Below are 16,106 nucleotides of genomic sequence, written 5' to 3'. Positions count from 1 at the left end.
TGGGGAGAGCTCGAAGGAGAGCGTGACCGTGTGTCAGCCTCATTGTGAAGTCTCTCTCTACGAGCTCTCGGGCTGCAGCCTTTGATTGAAAAGTTGTTGCTGAGACGTGGTGGGTCTCATGATTCAATCTGTGGCATCACATGGCTATTTAACAAATGGCAGGCTCCGGTCGCTCTTTGAACATTGTTTCCAACTCACATATCCCAATGTCTATGCATAGACAATATGGAGCCGGCACGGCTCCTTGGAGCAGCTGGAGCACATGAAACAATGCCGCTGCATCAGTGCAACAGCCAGTTTATCATTAACTTATCTTACACTTGTGTAAGATTGAATTGTTTTCCTTGTTTATTCTGACACACCTAAAGAAAAAAAAACAATTATATAAGTAAGCTGTTGGATTCACTTCTACTTGTCAAATTGCCTTTTTCACTTTACTAAATGCATACTCTTGTTTTTTTTCTTCTTCCTCAGATGCAAAGATGGTGCCCTTCTTTCTTCTTTTCTTTGCTGCATCGCCCTTACTCATCACATCTGCACACAATACATCTGCCGGTAATCACTATGCTGCCTCACACTCAAGTGTTTGTTTGAAACAATGTCTCTGGTAGTCTGAAGAAAGCAGTCACTGTGGCATATACAATGTTTGAGTTTGCCTGTTGCTGCAGGTTGCACAATGCTTATTTGCACATCTTAATATGGGGACAGTGTAACCAGTGGTGTAGTGGAGGGTATACGGCGTCTACCCACTTTATTTCGAGTAAGCATTTTGTATACCCACTTCTAACCTCCCCCAATGTACACATTTCATTAATGTGCAACTGCCCAATAGCCTCTTTTCCCTCAAGATTGGCTTGACACCATTCGACAAAGCTTGATCTTTCAGTCATACAAGCTGCGTTTTGACGTACAAATATGCATTTTATATCAGGCGTATTCAAACTTACAATAATGACCGTAATGGGACACGCTAGAAGAGTGGGACGTCAGTTCGCTGTTATCATCAAGTGCCTGTTGCAGCTAACAACAGCCCGTGTTTTCAATAAAAGAAGCTGGCAGACTTAACTAACATCCAAGTCTATACTTATTCACACGCAATAATATTACTAAAACCAAGAACATCATTTAGAACTTATGATGTCTCCAGCTAATTCAACAGAGTGCACCGGTTAGAGCACACAGAAAGGTGTTCCATTTGACTCGTTTATTAATTGTGGTCTTTTGGCATATATACACAATCATAAACTTGGTGAAACACAGTTGTTGCTCAACTTCAGGTCTTTATGGTAAAATGAACTCAAACTGCGTCGCAAGGAAAAGGAAAAGATTTGAAGACATTACACTGGCGAGGCATTAATTGATCGCTCACAATGTGGGAAATCTGAAACATGCTTAACTTAATGCACAACAAATACTGTATATAATTTACAGATATGAACACAAGAAAATATAAAGATTTTGCAAAGATTATAAGATTATATTAATTTTGTTTTGCCAGTTTTTACATCGTTTCCAATTTGTTGATGCATTTTATACACGGTAATATAGAAAATACCAGCATTTTATCCCAAAATTAAGGTTGTGTCTTTTACACAGGTGAGTTTTAAATTTGGGGAATTATGGTATTCACTAATCTGCATTGTTTCATCTTTCTGAAAATATTTTCACTTGGTGTTTCTGCTTGTTAATGGAAAGCGGGGCTGGTAACTGTTGTGATCACAATGGTGTGTATGAGAGAGGCAGGGAGATGCATCATTTTTTGTTTTTGTTGTTATGTAGAACTCAATAATGAACGACCAGACCTGTGGAGTGCCAAAAAAATTGAAAAAGATTGAAATTTGAAAAATGTCTAAAAAATAACCAAAACATATTTGCCGCTTGATGAATACATTTTACATCCATCCATTCTGCATGTGTGACAAGTGATACTGTAAGTACAAACTGCTCCTAATTAAGTCATGATCATTTTATAATAGTAGAAATTACAGATTTTTGGTTAGAGTTGTCTTCTATGCCACTGGTTCTAAAACTGTATTTTTTTTTTCTTTACTACTTAAAAAAGGGTGAATGGTTAAACTGATTGTCACACGCATCAAAGTGTTCTCCATATTTGAGGAATCTCCTGAGGGAATGGTGAGCTTGGGAATCATTTGTGATCTGACCCCCAATTCCAGTGTCAAGTTTGAAGGCGAGGGGTCCCATTTTTTTTTTTAAGGTCTTTGGTATGATCAGGCTATGGATTGAACCCTCGAGCTCTTATTTTCAGGGCAGACACTCTACCACCAGCCTACTGAGCTGGTGTAAAGGCAATCGAGTTTACAGTCAAATTCAATAGTGCCTATACTAGCTTGGCTCTAGCCAAATACTGCAATGTTTTACCACAAGCATTTAAAAGGAGTTTAATTACCAGTCAGACCAAAACAATTGAATAATTCCTAACAAATGATCAATGATGTCCTTGAAACAGTAGTTGTATTTTCGTTTGCACATTTTTAGTTGTGATACGTATTGTAATTTATTGGGCAATGCTGGGAAAAAAAATCTATGGCATATTCTGTATATGAACAATGACTGAAAAAAAAGAAGGAAATTATTAGACAAATTCCGTATATTCTTTTTCTGAAGCCATACAGCATTGACATCTATGAGCACATGTAAAACAGTCTCTTAAAAAAAAAAAAAAACAGTTTGTATTTCAAACATGCCTGAGACTGTGTTACTAATATTTCCCCAGCAGTATACTGTTTCACATGGCACTGATGTGGCAGAAATACACAGGTAGCTTTTTGCCACACGTGTCTCTTATTGCACACCACTGTACTCTTTATACTCGACAAAAAACAAGGGAGAAATCTACTGTTCTATCAGTGAATATGAGTATACATTCAGTGAAACCATGAGACACGGTCACTTCTGTATAGGTTGTTTTCTTCATATTATGAAAATTACTTAACATATAAAAGAAACAAAACGAAAAAAAAACCCTCAAAATTTCCATTTGAATTAAAGGCAACATGAGATTCTATTGCTCATATGACTGCTTGTTGATGAGGAATAGGCGTTGGATACTATTGAGCTTCTCGGCAACACATACAGAAACTTACTACGGATGACTTGAACACTGTGTGGAAACCTAAAATACAGGGCCCCAAATCTAATTAGGCCCCATTTCTTAGTGTTTTGTCCGAATGAAATGAATTTTTGGTCATAACTAGTTTATTATATTCAAAACATAACATCAAAACACTGGGGTCTTTGGCCTTTTTTCTCCGTTCTACAGCATATGTTCTAGATGGCCCACATTTAGCTCCGTGCATTTCTTGAGGCGCAGCACGATGTTGTCCATGACGTTCTTACAGACTGAATTGGTAATGGCTCTCCTCTCCTCCCTGATGGGTTTTTTGAGTTCCGTGATGGTTCTGGGTTTCCCAGCGTAGACTCTGTCCTTAAGATAGTCCCAAAGAAAAAAATCTAGGGGGGCTTAGGAAAGAAAAAAATCTGGGGCTTTAGGTCCGGGCTATGGGGTACCCACTCAAAATCAGTCTTGAGACTGATCACTCGGCCTCCGAATTTCTCTTTCAGCCAATCTCAGGACAGGTTTGCGTTGTGAGAACTTGCCCCGTCTTGCTGGAACCAGAACTTGCTCATGAGCGACGGGTAGATGGTCTGGACAGCTTCGTGCTGCACCTCAAGAAATGCACGGAGCTAAATGGAGGCCATCTAGAACATATGCTGTAGAACGCAGAAAAAAAGGCCAAAGACTCTAGTGTTTTGATGTGATGTTTTGAATATAATAAACTAGTTTCATTTCATTCGGACAAAACACTAAGAAATGGGGCCTAATTAGAGTTGGGGCCCGTTTTTTCGGGTCAGCCTGTATGACTTGAATCGCAAAAACAAAGGAAATGCTATCTTTTTATCATAAAGTTGTTTTTTTTCTGTTGTTTGTCCTCTTTCTCTGTCCCCATTTCTGCTTTAACATGGCCTCACTCAAAAAGTCATGTATTGTAACATTTAAAGTGGTGTTTTCGAAGTGCTTGAATGATGTATGCCGTGTTCAGATGGCGCGCGAAGAGCGGACAGTTTCGTTTTGTAGTCAATGGAGTTCGCGCGTCGGGCGCGATGATGCGCCCGAGCGACGCGATAGACGCGATGGAGAGATGCTCGGTGCGTAATTACGTGTGACGCGAGAAGCTAAAAAATTTGAACTTTTGTCGCGTGTCGCGTCAGCCAATCAGCTTCGGGGATGTTCAATGGCTCACACAGGGGGCAGGAATGAATCATGGCAGCTGCTTTGCGGTCAACGGAGCTACCCAACACGGCCAGCTGAGCTTTCAGTACAAAAACGGAGCCAAGCAAGAGACTCACCTGGCTTGTAGAAAGGCGGAAGGGAGAACTTGGGACAACTGGTATGTGCAGCGTTTGCTTCCTTTTTTAACAGCTGTTGAACCATAGCCACTGTGCTAAGCGAACAAAGGTGCTGTCAGAGAAAATATTGACTTTGCCACATCCCTGAAAAGTGAACTTTCTCAAGAATGCTCTCCTATCCAGATCCACTGTAAAGTACACAACAAGCTCACTCCCCTCCCCTCGCGTGACACTGTTGCGTGAAAAGTGAACTTCATCTCGATGGCTCGCGTTGAGTGTAAACGACGCGTTCCATCTGAACGCGGCATTACATATAAAACACGATTCATATTATGACAACAATCATGATCCACTCTGGAGCGGATTGATTTTAAAAAATGAAATATTACGAAAAGAAGGCATTTCAAATACGATACGCGATATCGGAAACTGAATGGTGTATTGCAATATGCACATTGCGCCACTTTGGATTGATATTGTCACCAAGAATTACAGAGTTTCAAAATAGAGTATTTCACCCAAAAATATTATAGAGCAACCAGTGGGAAATAAGTAGGCTTGAGATTTTTAATGATTTGGGGATCTTCACAGATCATTGAAAACAACCTGGATGCAAATAAGAATGTAAAGTGACTGTAACAATTTAATGATAAAACAAGCCCATGCCTTTTTCCCACAACACCATGTTTCATGACTTGCTGTGAAGTTTCCGTGGTAGTTTATGTTGCCTGCTCACCCGCCAGCTTTTGGTGTCGCGTCTGCGTCTCGCATACGTCCTCGCTCAATTCCCGCCTGTGCCGCATCGCTTGCGTTTCACACACGATCTCGGCTGGTTGCTATTGTCGATCTTCCGCTGTACCGGCTGCATCACGCAGCTGTTACGGTTTTTGTGGCGTGTTCCTCTCACCCTGTGTCTTGCGTACCACACCGGCTCTTGCCCTGACAGCTTTTGTTGCACTTTTCTCAGTCACAGGGCTCTGTGCTGTGCTCCAGTTGTAGTCGCATTCTGCTGCAGGACTCAAGGGATGCCCGCTGTTTGCGTTGCTGTGACACGTTAACACGGCCTCTTTGCTACAGGTGAGTATGGCCGTGTATGATTTGACCGGTTCTTTGGAGTCCAACAAGGGTAACGTCTGTTGCCCCTCCTGTTGAGTTGGCAGTCTTCTGTCGCCCATTCGCAGACGAGGCGTGAAACGCAGCTCTGCCAATCTAGTTCCGCCTGCTTCCTCCTCTAAGCAAGGTTACGCTTCCGGCCAGCAGTAGGCCTTTGGGTTAGAGGCTGTAGTTGCCCTTTTGCGTTCCCAATTGAAAGGGATGTCTGCACTGTTGGTTGAGTGCCTACAGCCTGAGTGCCAAGTGCCTTGGCTTTCGGTGAGCCGTCCTCTTTTAAAAGCGCTGTTGAACTGGACCTTAAAAGGGTGTTGATGCCATTTCTCTGTCTGCTTCAGACTCTTGCTTCCGTGAGTCTGAGTTCAACTCTAGGGACTCCACTATTGGTTCCCCTCCTTCTGAGAGGGGCTTGTCGCTCACAGTATTGGGTGATGCAGATTCATTTGTGTTCCTTTTGCGTGCTGCTTTGCGGGAGCTTCAGGTGGACGTTCCTTGTCCCCAGTGTACCCGGAGAAATTACTTTTTCTGGCATGGTCGCCCTTCTGCTGCCTTCATTGTCCCACAGTGTGGGCTTTATTTAGATCTCTTGCAGACCTATTCGGCCGATACGAGTGCTTTTGCCTGCCTTACTTCTGAGGGGCATACATTGGCGGCATTGCAGGATGCTGGTAACATTGGGTTTGACCGCATGCCTGTTGTGGAGGAGGATGTCGCTTCCTTGCTCTTGTCACCAGATGAGCTCGCTCAGCGAATGCGGTGTTGTCCTAACGTACAATGTCGCATGGCGGTTGACCTCGCTACAAGGGCCTATAATGCTTGTGTGCGCTCGGTCCCTTTAGACAAGGGACCACGGCTCGGCAATGTCCTACTTGGTGCGTCCGCACCGCCTTCTGTGGTTGTCTCTGTCCTCCATAACTGAGTCCTCCAAGCATACTCTGCAGGACTTTCCTGTAGTCCCTGGGACGTTTTTTTGGTTCTGGGGAATTGGAGACACTGGAACGTTCGCTCAGGGTTCGTGAGGCCCGTGTCTAGCTCTCCAACCGTGACAGAGCTTTGGCCATTTCTGGTCCTCCTCGAGGCGTGGTGCCATCTCGCTGGGAAGTGGTATCCATGGATGCCAGTCCCTCCGGCTGGTGTGCCATTTGGCAACACACGCTTGCTCAGGGGCATTGGTCGTTGGCGGACACCGCAGACCACATCAATGTCCTGGAACTTTGGACTGTGCATCTGGCACTCATCCTCTTCCTGCCATTCCTTCATGAAAGGGGCCTGGCATCTCCGACCCTACAGTGCGCCACGCGCTCTTACTGGGACCAGCATGTGGTGCTTGACTTCTTGTGCTGGCCTCCTTTTGAACCCCTGTGCGAGGTGCCTCTCAAGTGGGTTTCTCTGACGACTGCGTTTTTGCTCGCCATTGTCTCGGCCAAACGAGTTAGGGAATTGCATCCCCTGTCATTCAGCCCTTCCTGCATCAAGTGGCACCCTGATGTAGGCACGGTCACTCTGTGGCTGAATGCTGCTTTCGGTCCGGAGGTGCGATCCTCTTCCTATGTGAACAAACCTTTTGTGCTTGCTCGCTCACTCGCTGGCTTGTTTTGTGCCCCTGAATGGGGATGCTTGGACCTTTGCCGACCTCTTGTGCCCTGTGCGGGCACTGCGTTTTTATGTGGATGCTACGGCGTCGTTTCGTAAGTCTCAGCTTTTCATTTCGTACAGAGGTCCTTGCAAGGGCTCCTCTCTTTCCAAACAACGTTTGTCTCACTGGATCATGCATGCTTGCTGGAAATTTGGAACAGCACTTGCCTTTGGGAGTCCGTGCCTATTCTACTAGGAGGGTCGCGATTTCTTGGGCTGCATTGAAAGGGGTTCCCTTGGACGATGTTTGTGTTGCTGCTTCCTGGTTGTCGCCTGGCACTTTTGCCAGGTTCTCCTGTGTGGATGTATCTGCCCCCAATCCTCTGTCTGTGGTCCTGGGCTCCTCGGGGCCGTCTATGTGAGGTTGAGGTGAGTGCCAGGGTCTTCTTGTGACCTCACTGTGATTCCTCATTCCGTGCTTTTAGCACCGCATCTAGCGGTCCGGAGGGGCGTAATAGAACAACAGTTATGTATGTAACAGCGGTTCTATGAGCCCCGGATGACCGCCAGAGTTACTTGTCACTCGGATTTCTTGTCTCTGCGTTGTTTGGGCATGTATTTTCTGAGGGACAGACTACCGGGGGACCCTGCCTTATATATGTCCCCGGTGTCATATACATGATGTTTTTGATGGTATGCATTCTCATCTTGCGTTAAGGCTTATTCTGTGCTTTTAGCACTGCTTCTGGTTGCCATCCGAGACTCACAGAACCGCTGTTACATACGTAACTGTTGTTTTGTCAGCTGTTCTGCTTTAACTGCTTAATGTAACTGTCTTCATGTCAGTCTTCTAAAACAAGGACAATTCAAAGTTAATGCTTAATAGTTGAATGTTTTGTCTGCCATTTCTAAAAAGTGAGAAAGATTGCTGATCCTGCTGTGTTGGTTTGCACCTGGCTTTCAGGTGCTATTTTTAAGATGCAATATCAGACATCGCAATTCAGGTTTTATAAATCAAATTGAGAAATTAGAAGTGTTGTTTTTATTTTTGTTTTTGTTTTTTTGTAATGGTGCCTATTTGGCAGAGATGGACAGTCCGTTGCTACTGACAGCCTGACTGGCCGTTTTGATTTTCATCTCTTTATGCTTGCTGAACATGACTGAGACATGGATGGGGAATAACTTTTTTCTGTGAGTCCATCCCAGTCGTTGATAATGCTCCTGGATTTACACTCCTTCTCGTTGCTGCTGTTTTCCCGCTTTATACAGTGCTTTGACAATGTGTTTTTCCCCTTTTCTGATTTCTGCATATTTATCACACTTCAATCTTTCTTGATTATCATCTTCCTGCCATCTCCAGCTTTGTTTCCAGTCTCTTAACCATAAAACAGGGTTAATCTGAGTACCATCCAATAAACATTCCTATTCACTTGGCCGCATCTTATTTACCCCCAGCACCTAGTCACTAAGGTTTTTTATTTGTTTTTTTAATTTTTTTTATTTTAACAACTCAGTGACTTCAGCCCCAGATATAGGAGGGTCCACCTCTGAGTTTTTAGTCTTTGATTCCTCAGAGGACGTCATATTGGTGGAATTAAGGAGGCCTTGGACTTATTCGAGCCACCAGCTCACTATGTCCCGGGTTGAGGTCAGCAGAACCTCATCTCCACTGTACACAGTGTTAACGATGCACTGCTCTTCCCCCTCCTGAGGTGCCGGATGCTGGATCAAAATTTCCTCGAAGCTGTCCAGAAGTTGTTTTCCATGGACTCACCGAACTCCTCCCAAATCCGGGTTTTTGCCTGAGCGACCGCCAAAGCTGCACTCCGCTTGGCCAGTCGGTACCTTTCAGCTGCATCCAGTTGCCCATGCCAAAAAAGCCAGTTGCCACCAAGGTGTTCGGGGATTGCCGCCACGACAGTGACCAATCACCTTATGGGCACAACTCTGTTTAGCAGCCTTGACAATAATGGCGTGGAACATGATCTCAATGTCTTCTGCCTCTGCTGAAACGTGGAAGAAATTCTGCCAAAGGTGGGGGTTGAATCCTTTCGACAGGGACTCTGACGGATGTTCCCAGCTGACTCTCACAATACGCCAGGGTGCCACCAGGTGCTGATCAGTTGAGCGCTCTGACACTCTCTTCAACCAAATGTCCAAAGCATGCAGCTGCAAATCCGAGAATAGTACCTCAAATTTGTCACCAATCATCAAACTTTGGCCTACATATGATGTCTTGGTGCCAGGTGCACATATGGACATACTCATATTTGAACATGGAGTTTGTATGGACAATCCATGATGAGCATGCAACCTTGTTTGATGAAATGATAGGAATACAGTATAGAATATAGGAATAAAATCAGACTTTGGTTGCCATTTTTATTTTGACACTGAAAAAAACAACAACAAAATGGCATCCAATCATTGGACCTGAGCAACGAAACACAATGATATCCCTATGTTTAATTCCAAAAATATACTGACAAAAATCTGAAATCCTTTCCTGCTTATGACAGGAATGTTTAATGTAACTTCTGTTTTCGGATATCACTGTACAGCTTCTAAACATTGGACATGTAAGATGTTTATGTTATTTGAGAACTTGTCAAAGCAACAGCCAGGGAATCTTACTGCACTATCAATGAAAGCAAATGATACCTTTTGGGATCCATGGCCCATCAACCCCCGCTGTTTTTTTTTGTTTGTTTGTTTTGTTTTTGCTGCAGAAATAAATTCTCCATCAATGTAAATGGTCTCCCATGAGCCCATGCCATTTATTGCTTTGTGTTTTAAATCTGGTAAAATGTGTCTTAAAGACGTTGGGTTAATTTTTGGTGGAAGTAGAAAAATGTAAAACAAAAAGTTTTGGGTGCAAGTGCTTACAAAAGATTTTTGGGGCTTATGGGGTCATTCGACAACAGAAGTGAGCCACAGGGGTAAAGAGGGGAGAGTGACAACGGGTGTTGGAGACAGACTGGTGGCTATCTGACGGACCGACGATTCCAAATTTCAGTGTGAAAAAAATGGCGGACCGACGATGAGGTGAGCAGGGCACTGAACAACTGATGACTGTCGGACCAGTAAACATTTTTTACTTTTGTTGCTCACATCGTCTAATCACTAACAACGTTTATAATCACACCTTCAGTTTCAAGCTCCAAAATCATCACCCTGTGTGACTCATTTTACCTCAATAACATTCTTTTCATACTCTTCCAGAACCTGATAAAATTGCTTTGAAGCCTCGTTTGTTGCTTCAAGATAACACTCTTTCATCTAGTCTACTCTTCTCCTCATCTCACATCATCCATTTCTCTACCATTTCACATTATATCTTAACATGCCAAATTTCAGTCCTATATGCCTTACCCTTCTTAGCTGTCTGTCACAGAACTCACATATCCTATTTTTTGTATTGAATCAACAGTAGCACAATCTCCACCAGCAGAGTAATCAAAAATACTGTTGGCCGTCATGAATTGACCCTGACCAATTTAATATATCTCCAGCTGTTCAAAAACATATGGCCCCAAGTCCAATGACACAACCACAAACGCCATCATCAAACTGAATATCTCATGTGGTTAGTAATCAGTCACCCAAGTATAGGTGAGTTATTGAGTCAGATAGATTGTGATAACACTTTTTTTTCTGAATTATTGATTTTTCTTTCATCACACTAGCAACAGAATTTAAAATTTGACTATTAATTGTGTTAACTGATTCAAAATCCTTTACATTTACACCACAATGCATCAATCAGTTTTTTACAATTGTTTGAGCCAGTAAGTTTATAAATTTGAACCTAGAATTGTGTGAATTACTAATTTCAAGACTTAAAAAAAAAGAAAAAAAGAATGCAGTCATTCTAACCTGAAAACAGGTTTGAATAATTGTATTACATTCATGCTCATAACGACTAGGGGTATGTAAACGTCTGACCAATTGTAATGTGTACGAATTAGCTACTACTACAATGGTTTTTAAAGGTACCCAATTTTTTATTGTTACAGTCCTTAAACACTCAACACTGATTAGTTCCAAAGCAATTAAGTGGTTGTTTCTGATTTTGCATAAAGTCTTGATCCACGTGATTTAGTTTCTGTTCAACATTCTACAGTCACATCTCTGGACCTTTCCATTTGTTACATCAGTCAACCTTTTAGCATGAAACTCATCTGACCACTCTTGAGATCTGTCATGGTCAAGGGCCATTTCCCACCTCAATAGAAAACAGATATTACACCATTAATAAAACAGACTTGAAACTACCATAAGAAGGAAAAGCTAATGAACAGCAATTGTAAACTCATCATGCTTAGTATTATTAGCCTTTTCAATCAGAGTAAAGGCACTGATGTTGCACTGATGTTGCACTGATACCCAGAGGCAGCTGTCTGATCCCTCTAATGTACACGTAAGCCAGCTATCGGGCTAGAGCTGTCATTTCCTCTTTGTGCTGATCATTGGGGTGGTAGTGTGGTTGCATTTACAATAGAAATCACGTCCAGTGGTCTTTTCTGGCCTCTGGTGAGTAATGACTTGGATGTTTAGCATTTAGGATTTTACACTGTTGTTGAACCTATATTGGATGGCGTACTCTAAATGGATTATCCCTGATTATCTTTCTCACATTGCTGTGAGAAGCGGACCAGGGGAGTGTCAGATAGAAAACGGTAATGAAGGGGTTTCAATGAAATGGTGCTTTACAGTCAGTCTATGCCTAGAAATGCCAGCGCAGAGCTCGTTGGTCTGTGCTTCCAGATTTATTGACTTTCCCTCTGCATGAATGGTTAGTGATGCATGTAGTGTGAAATAATGTGGCGACAGGTGTGTATCAAAGTCACTCTCCACCTCCATCAAAGCTCAACTGACCTCTTCATCAAAGAGTTTGTTCCCAGTCATCTGGCATACAACTACCCCACCCCCACCCCCTTGGCATCCTTATCCCTCTCTCTCCCACATTAAAATGTTTTATTAAAAGACTGAAGGCACTTCTTAGCTTGGGTTTCTATTGCACTTTCTGGTAATCATTTCCAATTATCAGTAGGTTTTCGCAGTTTTACAACAAGTGTTAAATCTTTAACACTGTTTATATTTTACTGTCTCCTTTCATACATTCTGTATAATTATTAAGAATTAAAATCTGTTTTCTATTACTAACTAGATGGCTTTTTTCTATCCATCTATCCATCCATCCATCCATTTTATTAACAGCTTGTCCTTAAAAGGATCGTGGATCACTGATGCCTTTCTAAGCTGTCTTCGGGCAGGTGGCGGGGTACCCTCTTACTGGTTGCTAACCAATCGCAGGGCACACAGAAATGAATGACCACAAACACATTACTCCTGCCCTCCTTGGTCGATGGTAACGCCGGGAGCCAATCACATGTCTTGTCAACGTGCCCGTGAGCTGCTTACCAGATTGGCTGTGCCATCTTACTCATGAAACTCACACACACTGTGAGTGAGAAGTGAAGAGAGTGGCAGCGGAGTGGCAGCCACAAAAAGGAGTGTTGTAAATCCCTTAGTTAGATTTCTTCTGTAATAAATTGGAAGTTGCTGGCCAAAGAGTGTGGTTTTGGCGGTCGCCTAGGCAAAAACTCGGGTGTGGATTTAGATTTGGGATCGGTTTGGTGAGGCCATGGAAAACGACTTCTGGACGTCTTTGAGGAAATTGGTGTCTCAAAAGGGGGAAGCAGTGCACCATTAACACTGTGTACAGTGAAGATTATGTGCTGCTGACTTCAACTTTGGACGTCGTGAACCGGTGGGCAGAATACTTTGCAGAGGCTGGAAGCTCTGATGTGGGCTCTCCCATCTCGGGCTGAAGTCTCTGAGGTAGTCAAAAAAATGATGAGATCCGCCCTGACTTTCTAAACGCTCTGGATGTTGTAGGACGGTCCTGGCTGACAAGCCTCTACAACATCGATTGGACAACGGGACAATGCCCTCCGACTGGCAGACCGGTGTGGTGGTCTCCTTTTTTAAGAAGGGGGATTGGAGGGTGTTTTCCAACTAAAGAGGGACCACACTCCTCAGCCTTCCTGGTAAGGTCTATTCAGGGGTGCTGGAGAGGAGGGTCTGTCAGTAAGTCGTACCTCAGAGTGACAGGGTCCTCGAGGCGGCATGGGAGTTCACCAATCAGTCTACATGTGCTAATAGGTCTTGGAGAAGGCCTTAGACCGTGTCCCTCGAGGAACTGTGTGGGGGGTGCTTCAGTGCGACGAGGTACCGGACGGCCTGGTATGGTCTGTTTGTTCCCTGTATGACCAATGTCAACTCAAGTCGAACTCGTTGGTTAAGCTTCTAGTGTTGAGAGTTAAGTTGGAGTTTTTAGCCAATTAGAATTCAGCTAACTTTTGTCTCCAGGCTGTATGTAATCTGCCTGCTCCCGTAGACACTAGGGCAGGGGTGTCCAAACTTTTTGCAAAGGGGGGCCAGATTTGGTGTGAAAAACTGTAGGAGGGCCAACCTTGGTGACCATTCTTTACATACAGTATAACAGCAATTAATTTAAATACATTTTCAGCTATCTTAAGCATGTGTTTTGGTTAATTTGAAACATGCATATAAAAATTGAATAGACGTTAAATATTGAAATTGAATAATCACTGAACTTCACTTTTTTTTAACACTTTAACGTTTTTGTAACAGTTGAACACAAGTAATTGTACTCTTGGGTGCAAATTACATTTGAAACAAGAAAAAAAATCTCACCATGTCAGTTTAATATTTATATAATATTTAAACACAATAACAGAGAAATGAACAGGTAATAGTCATAAACAAGTGCAGGACTCATTTAAAATAAGGTCTGGCTCTATGGCAATATTATGGATGAGCAAGATGTCTTGTGAGAGTCCGATAGCTGAGCCCTCACAGGCTCTTATTTAAGTTCATAACCGAAAATATCTTCTCACAGGAATACGTCGATCCAAACAAGTTCAGCATTTTCTTACCAAATGCTCGAATCTCTCGGAACTTGTCCTTATCTGTCGGTAAAAGTTGGCGAGAGAAAGCTGCAGCCGCTTACCGCGGCTCTCTGCGTCACACTGCAGCGCAACTTTCCTCCTTATGTTGATTGTCGCCATTTTAGAAAATTAGGGGTTCATACAGTCAATTACTCATATACTAATTTGCTGTTCCTAACTGAGCCTATAGATGGCAGCATTTAGCACACGTAGGTAAAAGCGCTGCTACCAATGTATTAATACTCCATGCGGGCCAGACGTTATTGATTTTATGACGCAGGCCTCGGACCGGATGGAAATTGACCACGGGCCGCATTTGGCCCCGGGCTGGACTTTGGACATGTCTGCACTAGGGTATTCGCTTCAACAATTGGAGGCCTTCTGTGCCGTGTGTAAAGACATATGTAAATGAGGCCCATATTTTTAATAGACTGCTGCAATAGCCTATTGTGTCATAAGAGCTCCATCTGAAGGTCTCACGTTGAATTTGATGTGAGTGGATGCTCACTGCAGGAAGACAGCTGGACACACGTGCTACTGTGCTTTTAAAAACCTCTTGGGACATCCGAGTGGATATGCAGTATTGTAGATCTCAATTCAAAGGTAAATAGAGCTCCTCAATGCACTACGGTATTTTTAAAAAACTTTTGGGAACACCCGAGTGGATACACTGTGCATCTCAGTGCGAAGAGAAAGAAAGCATGAAGAGGTCAAGAAAAATCGGGAGATATTGAAAAGACTGATCAATTGTGATCGCAGTTTGTTTTGGTGAGCGCAAGCCTTTTCTTTATTTCGTGTTTCATTTTTGATACTGATATGTTTGTGTTATTTTATTTCGTTCATATTCAATTTAAGTGGACCCCCGGATTACAGCATCCCTCACTTACGTTTTTTTCATGTTGCAATGTGGAATACTTGAGTTTTTTCGTCCCCTCTTTAAGGTCCTTTCCCCGCTTTGCAACAAAAACAACTTAACAACCCTAAACAACCCTAAGGTGTTGGCTGAATTTGTATTGTTTTGTCACCATCTGCAAACCATTTTTAGGAAATTGCACTTATTTTCTGCTGCAATCACTGCGTCCCTGCCACGTGTCACCACAATGCTGGTCTACTATTGGTCGGCGTCTCCTCACGAAGGTGCTGGTCTGCTATTGGTCCGCCTCACTTGTTTCTAAATGCCGGAATGGTAAAACTTAGTTCTATCGCGAGTGGTTACAAAACCGTATTTATACTGCATTTTACTGCTTAATTCAAACTTGAATGGGTTAGCCATGGGTCCCTAGATTGCTAGTCATGTTACAGAAGACAGAAGGAAGAAGATAATTGTCAGGTTCATTTGTTAGACAATGATTTATATAGAAACAAAGCTGGAGATAAACGATTGTAAGCATGTAGATTATATATACGTAGCACTTACTATACTATTTTGGTACCAAATTTTAATATGTACAGTATGTACAATCTTGATGTTTTTACTTGGGGTTCTAAACGCATTAACTATTTAATATAGGTTTGGATAACCCACCATACGGTGAATTGCGCTTTACGAGCCCAACCGCGGAACAGATGAATCTTTTAACACGGGGGCCCACTGCAATAGTAAGAAATAAAATGTGACGCAGCTGCAGAATGGAGGGCCCAAGAGCACACACAGGTAGGTGGGTTTAGCGACAGAAAAATTATTTAGAGAGAGATACTTGCTGGGGTGAAAGCTGATGAGAGCGGGTCGCTGTGGAGAGGCTGTCAGGGGTAGGGAAGCTGGGGCGTGGCGGACAATCATTCGAGAGGGGATGGATGAGACGGTGGCTCGATTAGGAGGACTATATCAGCAGGCTAATGGGTATATGTGTATATATATATATATATATATATATATATATATATATATATATATATATATATATATGTGTGTGTGTGTGTGTGTGTGTGTGTGTGTGTGTGTGTGTTTTTCATCTTACGAACGTGGACCGCGGCGTTTTTTGTCCCCCTCTTACGCACAAACCTTTCGTCTTACGAACAATCCAACATGCCGGTCAGTGTGTCCACACTATATTTTTCGCTTTGCTACAACAACAA

General features: G+C 42.9%; 1 protein-coding gene across 1 annotated transcript in view; it reads left to right on the top strand.

The window, feature by feature from the left end:
* The window catches only part of gabbr1b (gamma-aminobutyric acid (GABA) B receptor, 1b), a 447,163-nt gene that overhangs the window by 14,039 nt on the left and 417,018 nt on the right, over positions 1 to 16,106 (top strand). The window contains exon 2 of the mRNA XM_088404671.1: positions 475 to 555. Within this exon, the coding sequence (XP_088260797.1) occupies positions 475 to 555 (81 nt within the window). The remainder of the gene's footprint in view (positions 1 to 474; positions 556 to 16,106) is intronic.

The sequence above is a fragment of the Hippichthys cyanospilos genome, chromosome 21 (genome assembly GCF_059441005.1).
Source record: "Hippichthys cyanospilos isolate Australia breed blue-spotted pipefish chromosome 21, RoL_Hcya_1.0, whole genome shotgun sequence".
Classification (NCBI taxonomy): domain Eukaryota; kingdom Metazoa; phylum Chordata; class Actinopteri; order Syngnathiformes; family Syngnathidae; genus Hippichthys; species Hippichthys cyanospilos.
Note: the sequence above shows the minus strand (reverse complement) of the source record. Positions and strands in the feature narration are given on the sequence as shown.